Source organism: Corvus brachyrhynchos, unplaced genomic scaffold (assembly GCF_000691975.1).
Source record: "Corvus brachyrhynchos isolate BGI_N302 unplaced genomic scaffold, ASM69197v1 scaffold114, whole genome shotgun sequence".
Classification (NCBI taxonomy): Eukaryota; Metazoa; Chordata; class Aves; order Passeriformes; family Corvidae; genus Corvus; species Corvus brachyrhynchos.
Genome location: NW_008238337.1, coordinates 8502463 through 8520416, shown reverse-complemented (window position 1 = coordinate 8520416; position 17954 = coordinate 8502463). Strand labels below are relative to the sequence as shown.

At 40.0% G+C, this 17954-nt stretch overlaps 2 protein-coding genes across 2 annotated transcripts in view; one reads left to right on the top strand and one right to left on the bottom strand.

Moving 5' to 3' along the window:
- Positions 1-6: 6 nt before the first annotated feature.
- YDJC (YdjC homolog (bacterial)) overlaps positions 7-17954 on the bottom strand; it is a 31747-nt gene continuing 13799 nt past the window's right edge. Inside the window, exon 6 of the mRNA XM_017734971.1 lies at positions 7-3250. Coding sequence (XP_017590460.1) covers positions 2743-3250 — 508 coding nt within the window. The 3' untranslated portion in view covers positions 7-2742. The remainder of the gene's footprint in view (positions 3251-17954) is intronic.
- UBE2L3 (ubiquitin conjugating enzyme E2 L3) lies at positions 7934-17479 on the top strand. The gene is made up of 3 exons (XM_008634113.2): positions 7934-8065; positions 11514-11700; positions 14769-17479. The coding sequence occupies exons 1-3, from the start codon at positions 7997-7999 to the stop codon at positions 14921-14923; spliced, it is 411 nt and encodes a 136-aa protein (XP_008632335.1). The 5' UTR covers positions 7934-7996; the 3' UTR covers positions 14924-17479.

Below are 17954 nucleotides of genomic sequence, written 5' to 3'. Positions count from 1 at the left end.
TCCTCCTTTCCTCCCTGCGGGGGGGCCCGCCGCTCCCCCGCGCTCGCCCCGGTGAGGAACCGTCCCCAGACGCCCAGGGATGAAATAATTTCGTTTTCGTTGTTTCGGAGAGTAACCTCTTCCTTGTATGAGTAAGAGGTTTATCACACAGAAACATGGACCTGGGTTCAGAAGTTTCTTCATTCGCTGCGGACGTGGTAATGTTTTTGTCTTCGCTCTTATTTGTTCTGAACCGTGGATGATGCTTGGAAATGGAAACTCGGCCCCAGTTGGGCTTTAACCAAGAGCACGTATAGTTTAGGTTTAAATACTACTCGGGATTATGTTTCTCGTTATTTTCCTTGAGAAGGAAGGCACTTCTTAGAAGGAAAATGGTAACCATTGCCCCCAAAGCACACAAATGTATTTTATGTGCTGTATTTAGTTGCTAATTAACGTCACAAACTGTAAGCAGTGAGGTCTGCCTAGAACATGTGTACATAGTGACATAAAATTTATTCATTTGTAAAATGCTGTGGCAGAACCCAACAGGTTTTGCATGCAAAGTGCCTGTGAGGAAATCAATGAATTTTACAGGCCAGTCCTGGGAAATGGAGGGGAAAGACCCTGTAACTGTTGAGCAATGTTTCAGCCTTATTAAAAAACCTGCCCCTGTGGGGTGCAGAGTAACACTGCACTGGGATTTGACAGATACTTGGGTGATTCTGTTAAACTTAATCCTTTAATACCAGTTTTACAGCTGGCCTCAAGGATGTGGACCCCCAGCAGGGCTGGGATTTCACCAGGACATGTTTGTGGCACATCCTGAAGTTGCATTTCCTTAATGGTGCAGATATATAAATAACCATTATAACTTAGATATTTTGGAAGAAACAAATAGCTCAGCAGTGCTTCTATAAGGCTCATTTTGTTGGTTTAAATCTTCTATGGAGCATTTAAAAATTAAATAGTAGATACGCTGTGTGCAGTGTCATTCATATCTATTAAAAATCAGTAGGCATAAACCTTTCATTGTCCTTAAGGATCCTGGTGAGATGGAATTCATTTTTTATTTCATTTTTGATAGCTGCTGTATTTTGTCAGGGCTTTAGTATTATAATCACTATGTCTGTTGCTTTATACTCAAATAGGTTTCCCTTAGTTTCAGATATAAAATTAAATGGCTGTTTACTATTTTTGTAAGGCAGCTTTTCTGCCTATTCTGGAAAAATGCAGTAATTGTTCAAAAGTACGTTACTACTACTCTGGTTGGAATAATATATATATTCAAATTTTTTTAAATTTAAAATAGAAAATAAAAATCTGAAAGGCAAGAAAAATTGTTCTTAATATTTTCAGTGCCTCTTGCTTTTCAGTCCCTCTCCTTATTTTCACTGTACTTCTGAAGCATTAGTTAGTACTTCAGTCTCCCACTAAAATACAATAAAAAGAAGTTTTGATAATGTAACCTTATTTTCTAGAAAATTGGTGTGGCAGTTGTTTCTGGGAGGGAGTGGTGTGGGAATGAAGGAGACATTGATAACTTACTGCTTATATTTTCACTTTTGTTTTTATTGCTTAATATCTGTGGGTTGTTCATGTTGTGTGTGGTTTTTATGCAGTTCAAGAGCTGTGGGATGCTCTGTCACATAGCTTGCAGAGGCTGTTAAATAAGCAGCTCCCTTCCTGCTCTGGGGAGTCAAGGCAGCCCAAATGGCTCTGGTTTTGCCATTCATCTCCGTAGGAACAAAGTAGAGCTCTCGTAGGGATGATGTCATCGGGATTGCTGCAGCATGATGTGAAGGTCCAAACTCACATGTGTATCAGCCTGATATCACTGTTGAAGTCCCAAATTCACAGGTCCACTTTGATTTAAAGTCTTTCACTGTTGAAGTTTTGCAGTTGGGAAGAGTCTTTGGGGTGTCTTTGTCAGGGTCTTGGAATGATGAGTGATTATAACTAAAGAAAATAGGGTTTTTCACTGTGTCACTCAATTACCTTTAAAATAATTTAGGATAAGCACTAACTGTCTTTTCTTTGAGCTAAATAAGCAAGCTTGTCTTTGATAAATTAGACTAAACCTTCAACCTTTTATAGTTATATAAAATTAAGCAATTCCTGTTTCCTTAAGGTCTTGCCAACATTTTGAAGTACTGCATTTTTTCTGGACTCAAGTCGTGCATCATAGTTATTCATATTAATCACCATGGCTCAAAGAGACTGGATGTAGTACATCCATAATAACACAGTCTGCCTGTAGGAAACTGGGAGTCGTTTCCACTGTCCAGGTGGGAATGGATGCCCTTTTCCAGCTGGGAAAGCCATTTGCATCTTCAGTTCACAAACCTCTGTGTGAAACAAGCATTACAAATTTTGCCATTGTACTTGTACCATTCAATTTTAAACATGAATTCACGTTATAAAGAGATCAAGATGGGTTTGTTATCTGAGGGTGTGCTTGAACAAATCATGTTCCCTAGGCCAAAGACCTTTTTTGTGGCCTCTTTCTGACGAGCTTTATCCCATCAAATAGTGCCATCTAAATGAAGTCTTCCCCACTGATTCACAGCAGCTCTGTGGAGGTGTGCCGGTCCAGGAGCACACCTAGCTTAGCAAAAATGTGAAACGTGGCTAATGACTCATATTCCAGATCTGAGGTGGAGGTTTGATCTGTCAGCCACCATTACACCTCTTCAAAGAGCCCCAGTTGAATCCTGACTCCTCATGAAATGTGAGCAGTGGGAATAAAGCCCACAAGCTTTGTCAAGGATGCGGTGTTGTGGACAGTCTCTCAGGGTTAAAAAAGGCAAATATGGAGTGATTAGATTTAGAAGAGGATCTAAGGCTTCTCTTTGAAGGGCAGTACTGGGCTTCATGGCCCTTTCTTGTAGAAAGGAAATTGTCTCCAGACATGTATGATGGGGAACGTGGATCTCCTGGAGTCATGCCAGAGACTTCAAGGAAAGACTTTGCACAGTTACCACCTACTGATGTAAAAGAAGCCGTTCTCCATGCTGGATCCATAGCTAAATGCTGTAGGGAGTTGCAGAGGTTAGGCTGTTCTGGTGCTGGACACTCAGAGTACTTGGCAGGGGTAGTAACGTGTGGTGCTGAGCTGCACGTCCCACAGAGTGCCTGGGTGCTGTTGGAGAAGGCTGTGCTGCTGCAGGTGTGGAGCTGTGTCCTTCCATGGTGGCTGCCTGGGATGGAGCTCAGGTGTCTGTAAGATCCATGCTTTGGTTTCCTGGTTTTTAGATGTTCAAAAGTATCTCTAGCGTTAGAAATTGAAAATAGATTTAAAGAATAAATAATGCTTTACATACGAAGTGAGATACGTAGACAATTATTTTAATTTTACTGTTTTTACTCTGCTTCCGTAGTTGCATAGTCAAACATTTATGCAACTGTTTAACTCCATGATAAAACACAAACATGGGACCACACCCAGGTAGGTGGCCTGCAATCTCCAGGATGCTGCGGTCCTGTAAACACTGTAGTGCTCCCAAATAAAGGGGTTTGGAACAACTCTGATACTTGAAAAATAATTCTAAATTGATCTAAACGTCAGGGAAATATGGTTTTGAGCAACGTATGATTGTCCTTAGGCAGAAGTGAGAATATCGATGCATTTTCCCTTTTTGAAACTGAGAACTGACAAAAGGATTTTTAATCAAATGAAAATACTTTGCCAAAAAGTAGAATTGCTCAGTCAATAAGACATGTGAATATATGGGCTGTAATGTTGCAGAGGAAACTTACTGCTGATTTTTATAAGAAATTCTATTTGTCTTTTTGGTTGGATTTGTGATGGAATTTTTTTTTGTGTGGTAGAATCAGATTTTAAGGTGTTTTATTAATGCTTCTCTGTACTGTAAATCCAGAAAGTGAAACTGGCCAGTTCCTGATCAGTGTTTTGGAGCTGTTTGACTTACAGGCATATTTTAGAGACTGTATTCATGAACAGGTAAATATAAGTTGTAATAATGGTTTAGAGTTATTTCAGGAGACTTTTGTTTTTATTTGTGAATTTAATAGCATTCTGGGCTTGATGAAGAACTTACTAAAGTCAGTATGAGCTCTTACACTTATTCCTGTATTCTGGGATTGCACTCTTACAAATATTTGCCTTCACTGCATTTTCCTATCTGGCTTGGGTTTTTAGAGAAGTCCCAAAACTTGAATGATGCACAGACAAAACAGTTGCAGGGTTTTTAAAAGACTTAGCTACATTTTAAGCTGATGCTGCTTTTCTTTCTGCTTTCAAACATTTGATTTTTTTTATTTGAGCAGCACGAATGATTACACAGTATTGAAAATGACAATTTTAAACCTTTAATGATTGTATATGGAAGTAGTATGTACTTTTATGACTACCTTCAGCATTATATACTTGAAGATCAGGTACCACCTCTGAAACAACGTTTTCTCCATTTGATGTGCTGTGTATAACACTTTGTCTGAACATTTCCAAATTACAAATATCATCTCTCAAGAGACCCCATGAACTAAGATATTTCAGTTTTTCAACTGGGGAAACCAATGCAGCAAGGTCACATGCAAGGTTGATAAAAGAGTGGGGAATGAAGACTGATTGAAATTCTTACTGCAGTCATCTAACCTTTAGTTATGCTCCTCCTGTGCTCCTTTAATTATGTTACTTGACAAAATTAAGGGGTGGAGGACAAGAAAAGGAATTAATCTATTTACTGTCTGCCTAGACTCGTAAGTATTACTTTGAAATAAATATCTGGAGTTTATCTTTTTACCTCATAAAGTAGTTTTTGTCCCTTTGGAGGTGCTCAAGCCCATGTTAAACGTATTGTTAGCTTTTAATCTGTGCTGCTTGAAAGTATTTAGTAGCTCATTCACTTTTTTAACAGTACTTTTATACTGCAGTTGTGTCTGTCTCCCTATAGCCCTGAGGCAGTTAGATCTTTATTATGGGTTTTGGGAGTTGCCAGAAGAAAAAACCAAAACAACCTCCCCTCACACCCTTAAATTGTGAATGGTGAAGCTCTTACCGCTCCTGAAAGCACGGCTTGTGTAGTGTTACATTGCAGTTGTGGGGACAGTAGTGGCTAAAAAGCTGTTTGTAAAGAGCTCCACCATGGAGTTGATTCATTTGGAGTGACATATGAAGTCTGAAACACTCCTCCTAGTATGAGAAAAGTAATTTCTACTATAAATTGCAATCTGTCTAAGCCCGTAGTTGAGGTGGGTGCCCGGCTAAGGTGGCTTGATTGTCCCTGACCTCTGCAGTCCTGGCTGCGTGTGAGGCGCTGAACTGCCGGGTTTATCCCTGGCTGTCCCTCACTCAGCTGTCAGCTCCTCCCGCAGGAGAAGGGCAGAGTACAGGCCTGACACACTCCAGTAATTTACCACGGGTTTGATTTTGGAAGTGGTTTCCTGCAAAGGCCTCACATGTCAGTTTAAAGAGGAAGATGGCCTGAATAATTTTTGTCTAGTTTTTTAGTGCCTCTGTATTGTTTATTTCCCTCTCTCATGTGGTGGACTTGAGGAAAAGTGGGAAAAAATTTGCATATTTATTTTAAACTTTTCATTGCATAGAAAGTTTTACAATTTTATAATTGTTTCTGTGTGGGATTCTTGCACTTCTTAATTCAGCATCCAGTTTTTTAACCTGAATCTAACTATTAAATGTAGGTGTTTAATTTTCCAGAAATGTGAAGCCACGCTTTTCTAATTTGTTTTATTAGCTTAATAACATACCTGAATTATGGAGTCATAGTCCTTCCTTTTTTTGCATCTGGACAATTGCTCTCTGGGCCAGCAGCAGTATAATGCTATTGTCTGAACCTGGGACAAAAGCTCCTGCATGGAAGCTGCAGTCGCACTGGGCATAATGGGGGAGATTTCTGTCATATGCATAATGTTTTTAATATAGTAACTGGCAAATAGTCTAAACCCATTTTCCTTGCCTTGTTTTAGAGTGAAGGCACTTGGGATGATGCACGTTTATTCATGCTTAAATACCCACTGCTTAATTAGCTTATTTTGTTCCCAATGTTTGATGTGTTACATCTAGTGTGGAATGGAATTTATTCCTTTTACATGCTGTGGAGTAGTGGTTTGCCAGGACTTCACAGTTCTGTATGTGATGGGAGTGAGCAGCAAAACTCAGTTCAGAGCAAGTTACTCTTCTGACCCTGTCGGGGCAGAGTCAGCCCGGGGATCCGCCTGGCTCTCCCTGAGCTGCTGCTTTGTGCAGGAGCATTCAGAGTAGGGCACTGTGGGGATTTGCACTTTGAGTGATGATAAAGCACCTTTTAGAGCTGCGATCATAAAGGTTATTTTCTTTTGAATATTTTGGTTTGCTCTCTATCCCTATAAATATGCTTCATGGGATTATTTTTGGGGGGTTTATGTTTTCCTCCTTTAAGGAAATAGTATAATCCTCTTAGCTCTTTAAAAAATACGCCCAAACTGTCTGTGACATTGCATAAATTGAGCAGCAGTGGAATTTGGGGATTAATCCATGGGTCTAGACTAAGTAGTCAGTGTTAGTGTCATGAAGATAGTGTTAGGCATCAGTTCAGTATCCAAGCCTCCAAGGTTAAACTTCCGTGTTCAGAGTATGCTCTTTAGCAGGCGCAGTGGGTAGGAATATAAACGTTCATTTTCTGATATGTGGCTCTCGTGATTTTTGTTTCATGTGCATTTGGAATTCTCATTTTCCCTTTGGGTTTGAATTTTGTCATGATGCTGAATTCATGCAAGACGTTACTGCAGGTATTAAATCTGCCAGTCAAATGCAGAAAGGTTTCATCCAAGATGAACATAGAGCTGTTGTGGAAAACAAACTGTGGACAGTACAGCACTTATAGCAGGAAAACTGATCTTTCTTGGTTTTTCAGTGTGTAGTGCCTTTGCTTGTAATCGGTGGGTTTATCTTAATTATATCTAGCCTAATTTTGCAAGATGCCTGCACCCAGTGCAGAGCTGAGTGCTGTCAGAGCACACCAGTGCTGCTGTATAAGCAACATTTTTCCTAACCTATGCAGCCACCAGGCATGTGCTGCAGTTTTGAAAGCACTGGGAAACTTTTATGTTTTGCTGTGGGTGACTTTTGAATTCATATTTGGTTAAATTCTCTTTAAAGATAAAATGGCAGAGTTCAACAGCAAAGGACTGTAATCGTTGTGGGGGAAATAAAAGTGGAATCTTGAGGTGTTTCTTTTTAGGTCCTATGAAATACTTTAGGAAACAGTCCCTACAGTAGGGCTTAAACATCATTTTAAATATAAAAATGCTGAAATACTTATTTTGGTGATACTTGGTTTGCTAATTGATTAAAAATAGTTTGCTGGTGCAGAAAGGTAACCTTGCTCAAGACTGACACAGCTTTAAAGAGAGGAATCTTAATGTGTACTGTAAGCTTTGAGGTACTAAACAGGGAGAAAGCTGAATCTTTCCAAGTTACTGCTCTAAACAAGGCTTGTTTGGCTTAGATTGATATTTTTCTGGGTTTGGATCAATTTAAGCTGTTCATGCAGGAATTTATTAATTTTCAGTTGAAATAATTGGCCTGTTCAGTGGTTTTATCCCTGTTTAAAACTATTACGAAATAGTTCTTCCAAATCACTGTTCTCCTTCAGACAAGTCCTAAGAGGCATTTTATTTCCGCACCTCGCAGTATTATCAATACTCTGTGACTAAAGGCACTGATTTATATTTGGGATAGAAAAACATTTTTAAATGTATTTTTTTAATACTTCTGCTTCATTGTGTCTATAATGATGTTAATAACAAGACATTTTTGTGTTCTCCTCACATATCAGAAAGTGTTTCAGTACCTTATCTCAGGGAATTTTACTTTTTACAGGTGCAAAATTTTCTCTTCTATTTGTATGGGTTGCCGCCACTAATTAAAGAAACCCACATTGACCTTCAAGCATTTTGAAAAATAAGTGTGAGCATCTTTCTTAATACAGTTAATAACTTACACTTAACACTTTGCTTTGCTTTTCAGGAGCTTGAAGAAATCCGCAAATGTGGAATGAAAAACTTCCGTAATATCCAGGTTGATGAAGCTAATTTATTGACCTGGCAAGGGCTTATTGTTCCTGTGAGTACAGACTACTCCTTATGAGCTTTAAAATAAAATGAGGATCATTTGTATCTCATAAATCCACAGCTCAGTAGTGCTGCTGGTGACCATGAAATAATTCGTTATTGTAGGCCTGGGCTGACACATGGCTGGAGCTCAGTGATGGCACTGAGCTGCTGGGAGAGGTGTTGGAAGGGGGAAGCAAGTGAAGTTTGGTTTTACATTAGGCCTAAAGTACAAAATCTACATGATCGTAGAAAAAAGAAAGGAAATATGAAATACTTTTGCTCCTTAATATGTGTTTTCTTAATTTACTAGATTTATTACTAGGATAAAATTGAGTGTTGGGGAAAATTCGATGCAAGGAAAAGGTTAGGATTTTCAGAAGTGAGCTCTTTAAAAGAAAGTAGTATCTTTATTTAGGCATTAGTTAGTGCCAAAATAAACCTATTTCACTTAATGTTTTTAAAAGCACTACAATCTTCTAATAGTGTGTTTAATCAAAGTAGATAACCATTTTTATTAGTCAAATAGAGAGGGATTTGTTACTAAGGGTAGAGCAAGAAACGCGATGTGTTGGTTTCTTGGTTGAAAGTCACTTGGATTTTCACCTCTTGTATTTCCCACATGGCTGGCTTGGTTCTAAGAGCTATTTTTAATCTGCAGCAATAGGGGATGGGCCATGGGGGCAGCAGTTGTGGTTTTCTGTGAGTGCTACCAAAGAGCCTCCCCAACCAGTGTAAGTCTGTCTTTTTATTATATGAGTAAGACTATGAGGCATCTCTGTAGCAGTGCCCGTGCCTCGTTAGTCAGAGGCTGCTCTGGAGTTCACATGGCACAGGCTGAGGTAATGGCTGGGCTTTTGCACTTTGAATGCTGTGGAATACATTACGTTTACTGTTTACTTATGTGCCTGCAAGTGATTCCTTGGAGTGGCTGACACCACTCCTGCAAACAAAGCAAGCGGGATCTGACACTGAAATTTGACAGAGCTGAGGAACAGCTTGCTTTAATCAGCCACTTTGTGGTTTGTGTGTAACAGTTTAGTGCTTTGATAATACTTTGAAGCAGTATAAGGTTGGTAAATATGATTAATAAAGCAAAACACAAAAATACCTGTTTGTTCCTGTTAAGATTAGGAATGTGTGGTGTGCAGCACCTCTTTTTAAGTTTCTGTTCGACAGAGGATGAGTGTGGTGTTTGTTTTGCAAAGCTTTGCAGCATCACAAGTGTTTAAATGTTGGTGCAGTGAACTGTGCTCCAGACCTGCCTTTTGGTTTGTAATATGCCCTGTTACGGGGCAAATAGCCTCAAATTCACTGCTAGTATAGTTAAGGGAGAATTTTGTTATGAAATTACACTTCCTATAGTAATTTAGAATGTGTTGTTTGTGTTCAAAGAGTAGTAAAAGTTCTTATTCTGAGGATATGCAAAAGGTGTTTTAGTGTTACTGTCTCTTTAGCTTTGGTACCAGAGCTGATGGCTTAAAAATGCAATACATGAGCTCATTGAAATTTTAATTTTTTTTCTCTGTGTTTCTGCTTCACATGCTGTTTCCATTTCAGCAAAGTGATTATTAAATGCTATAACTAGGCATTTCTTGGTCAGCTGCTTAATGGAGGTGTGAAAGATAATGGCTACTATTTTTAATAGTGTTCATACAGAATTACTGTGAAAGATAATGTAAAGGTGAACTGTAAAGCTTTAAAAGCTCTTGTTGGTAACATATTTTGTTCTTCAGAACGAATGTTAGTTTTTAAGGGTGCTCACTCAATTGAGAAGCAAATTGAAGATATCTGGTCAACTTCTTTTCCTGTTCTAAATTGTAGAATGAAGTAGTTTGTGTCCTGTGGGTGGCCAAGGTACCCTATTTGTTTGATTTCAACATCAAAACAAATGATCTAGCCCAGGCTCCTTGTTCTCGTAAGAGGTACCATTGGTGTACTATGAATTTTGTTTCACTTAATCAAAACTGCTGTCTATGGACAAACTTTTGCAGAGCAGAAATGTTCCAGGTGAATGCAAGTTGTGTTTCAGAATTTTAAATTCTGTTTCTCTTTGTCAGTGTCAAAACAAATACAACAAATAATTGGAAATTAGTTGCTTGCATACTCTACTTACATCTTTAGCTCAATGTGTTGGTGAGGTACAGTGAAGAAAATGGATGTTTTTAAGGCAGGTGACTTCCTGTGTCAGTTCACTGAACATCCTCACAAATTACAGCACGTGATGGAGGCAAGAACAATTGAGCTGTAGGCGAAGAGGGCGGTGACTACCTAAGCTGTCACCACCACCACCACAAGTTATTAGTTCAACTTCCAAAGCTTTTAGGATTGCTTGGGTAAAAAGTGATTTTAAAACTGCTGTAGTTGCTTCTCCCCCTGGCAGAAACTGTGCTGTGTTTCTTACAAACACACAACCACATGGTTGAGCCTAAAATTCACCACATGGATAAGCCTAAAATTAAATGTTTTCTGTTGACAAATATTTTAATAGAACGCTCCCCACCCTCAAGTATTGGTAAATTCTGGAGTGGAATTGATTGCAGGGAATGGTCTGGTTGCTAATGAAGAATGTGTGTGATTATACTTTACACCAACTGGAAACTCTCATCCTTTGATTCATGTTCCCAGAGTGTTTGGAAAGGCTTCATTCCATAGCTAATGTTTTCAGTGCAGAACAGTATTTTCATAGGCTTTAAATGTAGCAATGGTTTTTTTTTGTTCTGCCTCTTGTGCAGTATCTGAAGCATCAGTATCAATAGTCTAACAGGGTTTTTAAGTGAAATTCTGGGCATTGTTTTTTCTGTTTTAGCATGAAGAACTGCTTTGCTCACTTCACAGTTCTCTCATCCTGCTCCTTCAAAACTGATCTGATAAGAGTGGGTGCTAAAACTGCATACAAATTCAGAATGTTCTCATCAGCAAACACAGTGAATATCTATCTTTAGTACCAATGAATGCTCAGCAGATTTTTGTGTAGTCAGCACAAAAACGTTCTTGAAACATTTAGGGAGAACTGACAAATCAAATTGCTTTGCTCTTTGTGCCACCATGTTGTGAGACACACAAAATAACTGTTCAGAAACCCATTTCCCTTGTCAGGCTTGCTGTTTGTGTCTTGGAATGGGTTTACTATGTTTTTTGAAACACGAATCTGTGAATAAAACTACTTACTAGAGAGGGCCTTGGATTGGAAGTAAATGGAGTTGGATGCTTTCTTACCAATAGAAATGTCAGCCAGTTGTAGGATAATGGCAGCCTGCTTTTTCCAGGGTGGATGCAAATGTGCAGGTTGCATTGCCTCTCACATAGGTTTTGATGTTTCCTGACACATAAACCTGGCAGTAGTGTTGGTGGAAAGTGCCTTTCAAAGAGGTCATTCAAGAGATCAGAGAAATCCAAGTCTGTTTTTCCCTTGAGTCCATTAGCATGTGCCACACTGACATTCTGCCTTCTTGTTGCAGGACAATCCTCCATATGATAAAGGAGCCTTCAGAATTGAAATCAACTTCCCAGCAGAATATCCATTCAAACCTCCTAAGATTACATTTAAAACAAAGATCTATCACCCTAACATTGATGAAAAGGGGCAGGTTTGTCTGCCAGTAATTAGTGCTGAAAACTGGAAGCCAGCAACCAAAACTGACCAAGGTAGGACTCTGTGTGGAAAAAGAACTGGGTACTGAGAAACTTTGTAGTGTGTTTTGAATTTAAAGCTAATAATGTTTCACTTGTCAGCTTCTCAGTGCTCTGAGGGTATATTCATTGTAAGGCTTGTGTCATGAATCACATGTGGTGAACACAGAGTACAGCTCTTGTGGGATCTCATTTTGTTACTGAACTGTGAGGTACTGGCACTGAAGTGGCATTTCCAGCTCCAGGAAACCACAAAACTCTTCATGACTGAGGAGTTCATTAAGGAAGTGTCCTCGGCATACTTTAAAATTCTGCTGATAGTTGGTGGGGGCTTACTCTGTGTTTCTTTTTAATCAGTGACTTTAGAATCCAGAGGTGTTCAATAAATCTCTGCATGTTTGAAAGAAAGGGTGTAAAACCTCAAGGCTTTGTATATTTTAAAATGTGCCACGTGGTTCAGTGATTTGAGCATAGGGGTTGAAATATCAAGGGAGTCATAAACAAAATCTGAAATAATAACACAGATTAACTTGTAGTTCTTAAAAGGTCATTGCTCTCAGGCTTGCTGTGTAGAGTGTCTTTGATAAGAATTTAAATATAGTAAGGAAAAAAGTTTCATCAGGTTCTGTGGCAGACTTGAGTGTAATATAAGTAGGGTTTTTTCCTGTTGTTGCTTGCATTAGTTGTTGGGGTGAGAATTTTGTGTTGTCTGGCAGCTACTGAGTAGTTGGGTATTAAGCTTTTATTATTGTACATATAGAAAGCAAACTGCCTGTTTTTTAAGAGTATTCATTCAAATGAGTAGCAGTTTAGGGCAGTGCTAGAGCTTCAGTGACACCAGGAGAAAATATTTCTCTCTTCCAGGCTTTTCTTTAAGGTTGTTTTCACATGATCTGTGTTCCTGATGAGAAACAGTCCTGTACTTAAGATTTCTTTTTTCTGTGTACTCCTGCATGCTAATGAAAGCACTTCCAGTTGTGTGATCTTGCCCAAAGACAAAACAGGAAAATTCCTGTTGTTGTTTTAGAAGAGATGAAGCAGCCAAATGTTGGTGAAAATGGTGATGATGAAGCAGCCAAATGTTGGTGGCAGCAAAATGAACCTCTGAAATAGGACGGCCAAGATCTTAAACTTGTTGTAGATTTATCCCTGATGATACAGGACAAAGATCCTTGGGAGAGAGGAGATGGAAAGAATGTGTGGAAGGTTTCTGTTAGCACCTGAGCAGCCATCTTGGCCCTATCAGCCTTTTCTAGTTAACTTAAAGGAATTCTGTGTCTCTACCCAGCTTGAAAAACAAGCTGTCATTAGCTGGAACTGCTGAAGCAATTGTTTGCATGCAGAAAATAGTCAGTGTCTCCCTGAGAAGTAGCAATTCCATTTTTATCCAAGAGAGTGAATAAAAGCTGTGCTAAAACCAGAATTTGGAACCAATCCTGGGTATCAGAATATTGCAAATCTCTCATGGTCTGTTCTGTTGTGGTCTTTTGTTTGTCTTAACTCTTTCTTCAATAAGTTGTTTTAGTGTCAACATCTGTTGTTACTACATGGTTCTATGAACCTGTGACAATGTTACTACAACCCTGCTTAAATGTCTATTCCTTTTTCTTCAAATTTCTTCTGCACTGAAAAATCACTCAGCTTTTCTCAATGAAATAATGTGACATTATTAGTACAGCATCAAAGTGATTGGTTTTGTTCATGCAGGTGTCAAAAAAGTGAAGAGATTAGGTTCATAATAAATCATTAACTCACCTTTCACATACTAAATGTGCATCTTACTGCTGTACTTTTTATTAATTTATGCTTAATATTAAAAACAACTGTTATGGCAGGATAGTTTCCAAATGCTGTGGATACTGAGGCAGCTCCTGTTCTGCCAGGTCTGTTTTTTCTGGCTTGTTACTGTTATGAAGGTTATCGAACATACATTTCCTCTGTAGTGTTTTGCATGCTTTGCTCAGTGAGAAGGGATTGCCACTCCGTGTTTCTGCTGGTTTCATAAGCAGTCAGCAATGGGATGGCAGTTGTCAGGCCAGGACTGGTGAGTTACTGGGAAGGAAGCTGGTATCAATTCTACATTCCTTAGATAGTTTGTTGCAGTTTAAACTTGGATCTGTGGTAAGATATGTTCCTGTTTAGCAGTTTAGAAACGAACGTCAGGTTTGAGTGTGGCTTTGAGTATTTGTTTTGAGGTTTGTTCATGGGTGGAGAAGACTGAGATCGATGCCCCAAACAAAGCCACTCTGGTGTTCCAGCATCTGCTGGAGTGATCAGCATTGTAAGAACTTGCATTCCTGCCCAGGAACACTGACACCTGTGGGTGGCTGGGCAGTGGGACCCCGATCCCTGTGAGCTTCCAATGGCTGTGAGGCATGTGTGTGAGGAAAATGTAGCAGTAAATGGCACTGTGGGGTGTGAGGTTCGCTGTGTAAATGTCAGGTGCAGTTCCATTTCCTGAAGAATGATTTTTCTTCGGAAGGTGACAGGGACATTGGTGACATTGCTGTGAGCACCTTGCCACTCTCACCCCTTTGTTTGTCCAGTGCATCTCTACTGGTGGCTGCCTTGGGCAGTTGAGAGTAAAGGGAAGACTTGCCTGCTATTCACAGGAGAAGTAAGAACCATAGGGAAATAAAGCTGGAAAAAAGGGTTTCCAGAAGAGGCTCAGTCACAGCTGCATCACTGTGACAGGTGTTGGGAAATGCTTCATGGTGCACATTCCATCTTTACCCAATCCCTTCAGTGAACTTGTCTGAGAGCTTCAATTCTTCCTCAGCCATAGGAGAGGATTTTAGATGGGATGCCAGTTACATGGGAAATCATTTGTAGTGCACTTTGGTCTCTATTCATGTTGCTTTTGTTTACAAATACGATTTTCTGGTGTTCATTCATGGTCATTGAACTAAATCTTGGCATATCACTGCAGCTTACTCACACCCTGCACTTGAAAAGGCCCGAGATTTATGGGGATGTATTTAAATGCAGTTAAAGCTCTTTTCTTACAGGGAATTTTACTTACATTTTGATTTTGAAAAATTAACCATCTTAGTCTCTGACGGTATTTGTACTTCTTTTGACAGTAATCCAGTCCCTCATAGCACTGGTGAATGATCCACAGCCCGAGCACCCCCTCCGGGCTGACCTAGCTGAAGAATACTCTAAGGACCGTAAAAAATTCTGTAAGAACGCTGAAGAGTTTACAAAGAAATATGGTGAAAAGCGACCAGTGGACTAAAATCTGACACAAGTGCTGTCAGCAACCTATGATAGAAGATCGGAGCAGTGCATTTGAGACACCCCGTAAAGCAGGACTCTATGGAAAATTGACAAGTGCCACCTTTCGGTGTGAACTTGTGGCTGTTACTAACTTTCTACAGTTTTCTTAATCAAAAGTGGGCTAGGTAACCTGTAAAGAAAGGATTAAAATTTAAGATGTTCTAGTTCTGCTTTCTTTGTTTAAAAATCACTGCTTCAATATACTTTAAAGTATGCTGTTTTCTTTTTCTTGTCAGAATTTATCAAAAATATCTTAGACTTATATTCTGCCCTTAAATTGAAAAGGTTGTGGCTGTCATTTCTTATTTTTCCTTGCAGTTCCCACTATCTTGAGTTCATTCATTGAATTTTAACTCCCTCCTCAAAGTGATGTCTTAGGAAAAATATCCCAGTTCTGGCAGAAAATGACTGAGTGTTTGGCAGTTTCGTTTACTTTTCTTTCTAAATGTTGCACTGTGCTTTGTGGGACTTGTTGCAAGTTCCCCTGAACTTCAGTTTGTAACATAATAAACAAAACCCAACCCCACAAAACCAATCAGAAATAATGTCTGGGTCTGATGTAAATCTGGCCAATGTCTATTAAATGGGGAAACCCAAGTTTTTGTGTGCGTCATTGAATTAGAATATGGCTTATGTTCTGCTTTTGGAAAACTTTGGGAAAAAAATCTGTAGCAAACAAGTAGTGGAATGTGATTGCAAACTTCCTTCACTTCTATCTTTAATACCTATGCAGAGTAGTGGGAAATGTGCACAGAACAACATTGCAACCAGTCCAGGAGAGTTCCAGAAATTGGGGACCAAGGGGTACCAAAGTGACAAACTGTCTTTTAAAATCATTATTTTGGAAATGTTAATTTTGAATTCAAGAATTAAATCTGGCAGCACTGCTGTCCTCTCTGAACGTTTTCCCTCAGAATGCAGCAGGAGCATCACTGTTTGTGGGATGGCCCTTGAGCCGTTCCCAGCCCCGGCGCTGCTGCGAGGCCAGGCCTGAGCAATAAGGTGGGACAGAGTGTGCTTGGCTGCTGCTGCTGCTGCTGTGTTCCAACACACGGGCAGGGGATTTAGTGAATGTTCAGTGTCAGTCGAGCTTCATCGGGCAGAGCCGTTCTCCGGCTGCCCCGGGGCACTCCTGCGCATGCTGAAGGAAGGGAGCCCTTTCTGTTCAGAGCTGAGCATCCTTTGCCGTGTCTCTGCTGCCTCTGCTGCCTTTCCTCCCCAGCCCAGAGTGTGATCGTAGCTCCACAGACAAACTGCCACACAGTCAAACTGCTGTCTCCCCCTCTCCAGCTGGGGTCTGCTACTGAGTGCATGGATTATTTCCAGAGCTCCATCGGTATCTGGGAGCACATATCATTTTGATGTGCAGGAAGCTGAGTCAAAAAACCCCTGACACCTGGGTGGTTGCCTGTACTCCTAAATTCAGTTTTAATACAGCCTCTGCCTTTGCAACCTTTCAGAACTAGTGTGTCAAGCAGTAGGTCTCTCTTGGTTTTAATGTCTTGTGTATTTGCTATTTCCTCATTCATCCCTCTCCTCTGGCTTTCACTTCTGATTTAGTGTAAACAATGACAGCCCAGTACCTCACCTCTGTTGAAAGTAAATTTTTTTATAAGTTAGGGAGCTAAGAAATTTTATGTTTAAGTGTTCTTAGACAGATTCTTTGGCAGGTAAATAAAGTTAAACCACATTCACCTTATTTACAGAAACTTGCATTTCCTAAGTTGTTTTCAGGCTTATGAGAGCACTATTACCAAATTTTCACATCTCTGTGTCTTCATTTGCAGAAAGTTGGTACTGATTTTGTTTAGTTCACGCTCACTCAGATTCATAATAAAATAATGCCAAATTATCTGTCAAACTGAAGTGTGTAACTTCTGCATCACCTGAGTCACTGTACCTTTGATCATGTCTGTTGGCATGGAAACTTACCATTCTCTAAATTTTATTTGAAACAAAACTGTAGCACTAGTTTGCTGCCCTCGTTGCTACTCTCGATAGTTACTCTGTGGTTGTAAAGCCTCTCAGGTCAAAGACTGCGTCTGTCTGCCTTGCTGTGATCGGATGCCTGGGAAGGGACGGAAGGGCTGTGTGATTCCAGGAGCTCCGGCCGAGCCATGCAGCGCCGCACCAGCTGCTCCCATTCCAGCTGCAGAGGTCACACGGAAGACAGATCTCGCTATCAGTTCTCTTGGTGTGTTCTTCATAGTCCAATTGCTAAACTGTGAGACGTGTAAACAAAGTGCTGGCGCGTGTCTGGGGCAGCCTCTGAACAAAGGGATCCAGCACCTGTGTGGCTGAAGGCTGAGGAGAAGAAATCCAAGTGCGAAGTCCTATGATAACTCAGGAAATCAAGCTCTTGTTCTCTCTGGTTCCCTAAGCCATGCTGAATTCTAAACGTGCAGTTGAACATCCACAATAAAAGCAGCGCACTGGTGAAACCACACCCAGGAGTACTGGTATAGGCTTTCTGCAAGTCCATTCTGCTACCCTAATAAAAATTGCTCTCAAAGGCTTTGTGGCATGGTTTTATTTTCACAGAGGTCTGGGAGTTAACTGGGATTGTAGTAGTGGTTTAATTTGAACTGGGTTGTCTTTAAAGCTTTCACAGAACCACTGAGGCATTTCCGTGTCTCCCCGATATTTTACACAATTGAAAGGTTCCCTGTTGAGTAGTCTTTTAGTAATTCTTTATTCATTTCTCTGATTAAACGGAAATTTGGGGTTTAATGCTCTTCACTTAAAAATACATAATTTACAAAATCCATTGTTTGTTCATAGCACAGCACTTGGGTATGGCTGCCCTCAGGTCTTCCATGCTCAGCTGCCAGGAAATGCATCCAGAATTCCACAGGTGTGTAACGTCCTAATGGGCGCGATCAGAGCCAATTCAGCGCTTAGAACTTGGGTAATTTAAGTGTTTATAATAAGGTTTAAAAGTATCCATAAGAATGTGGTGACGATTCCGTAAGCGATGGAGCTCTGCTTTC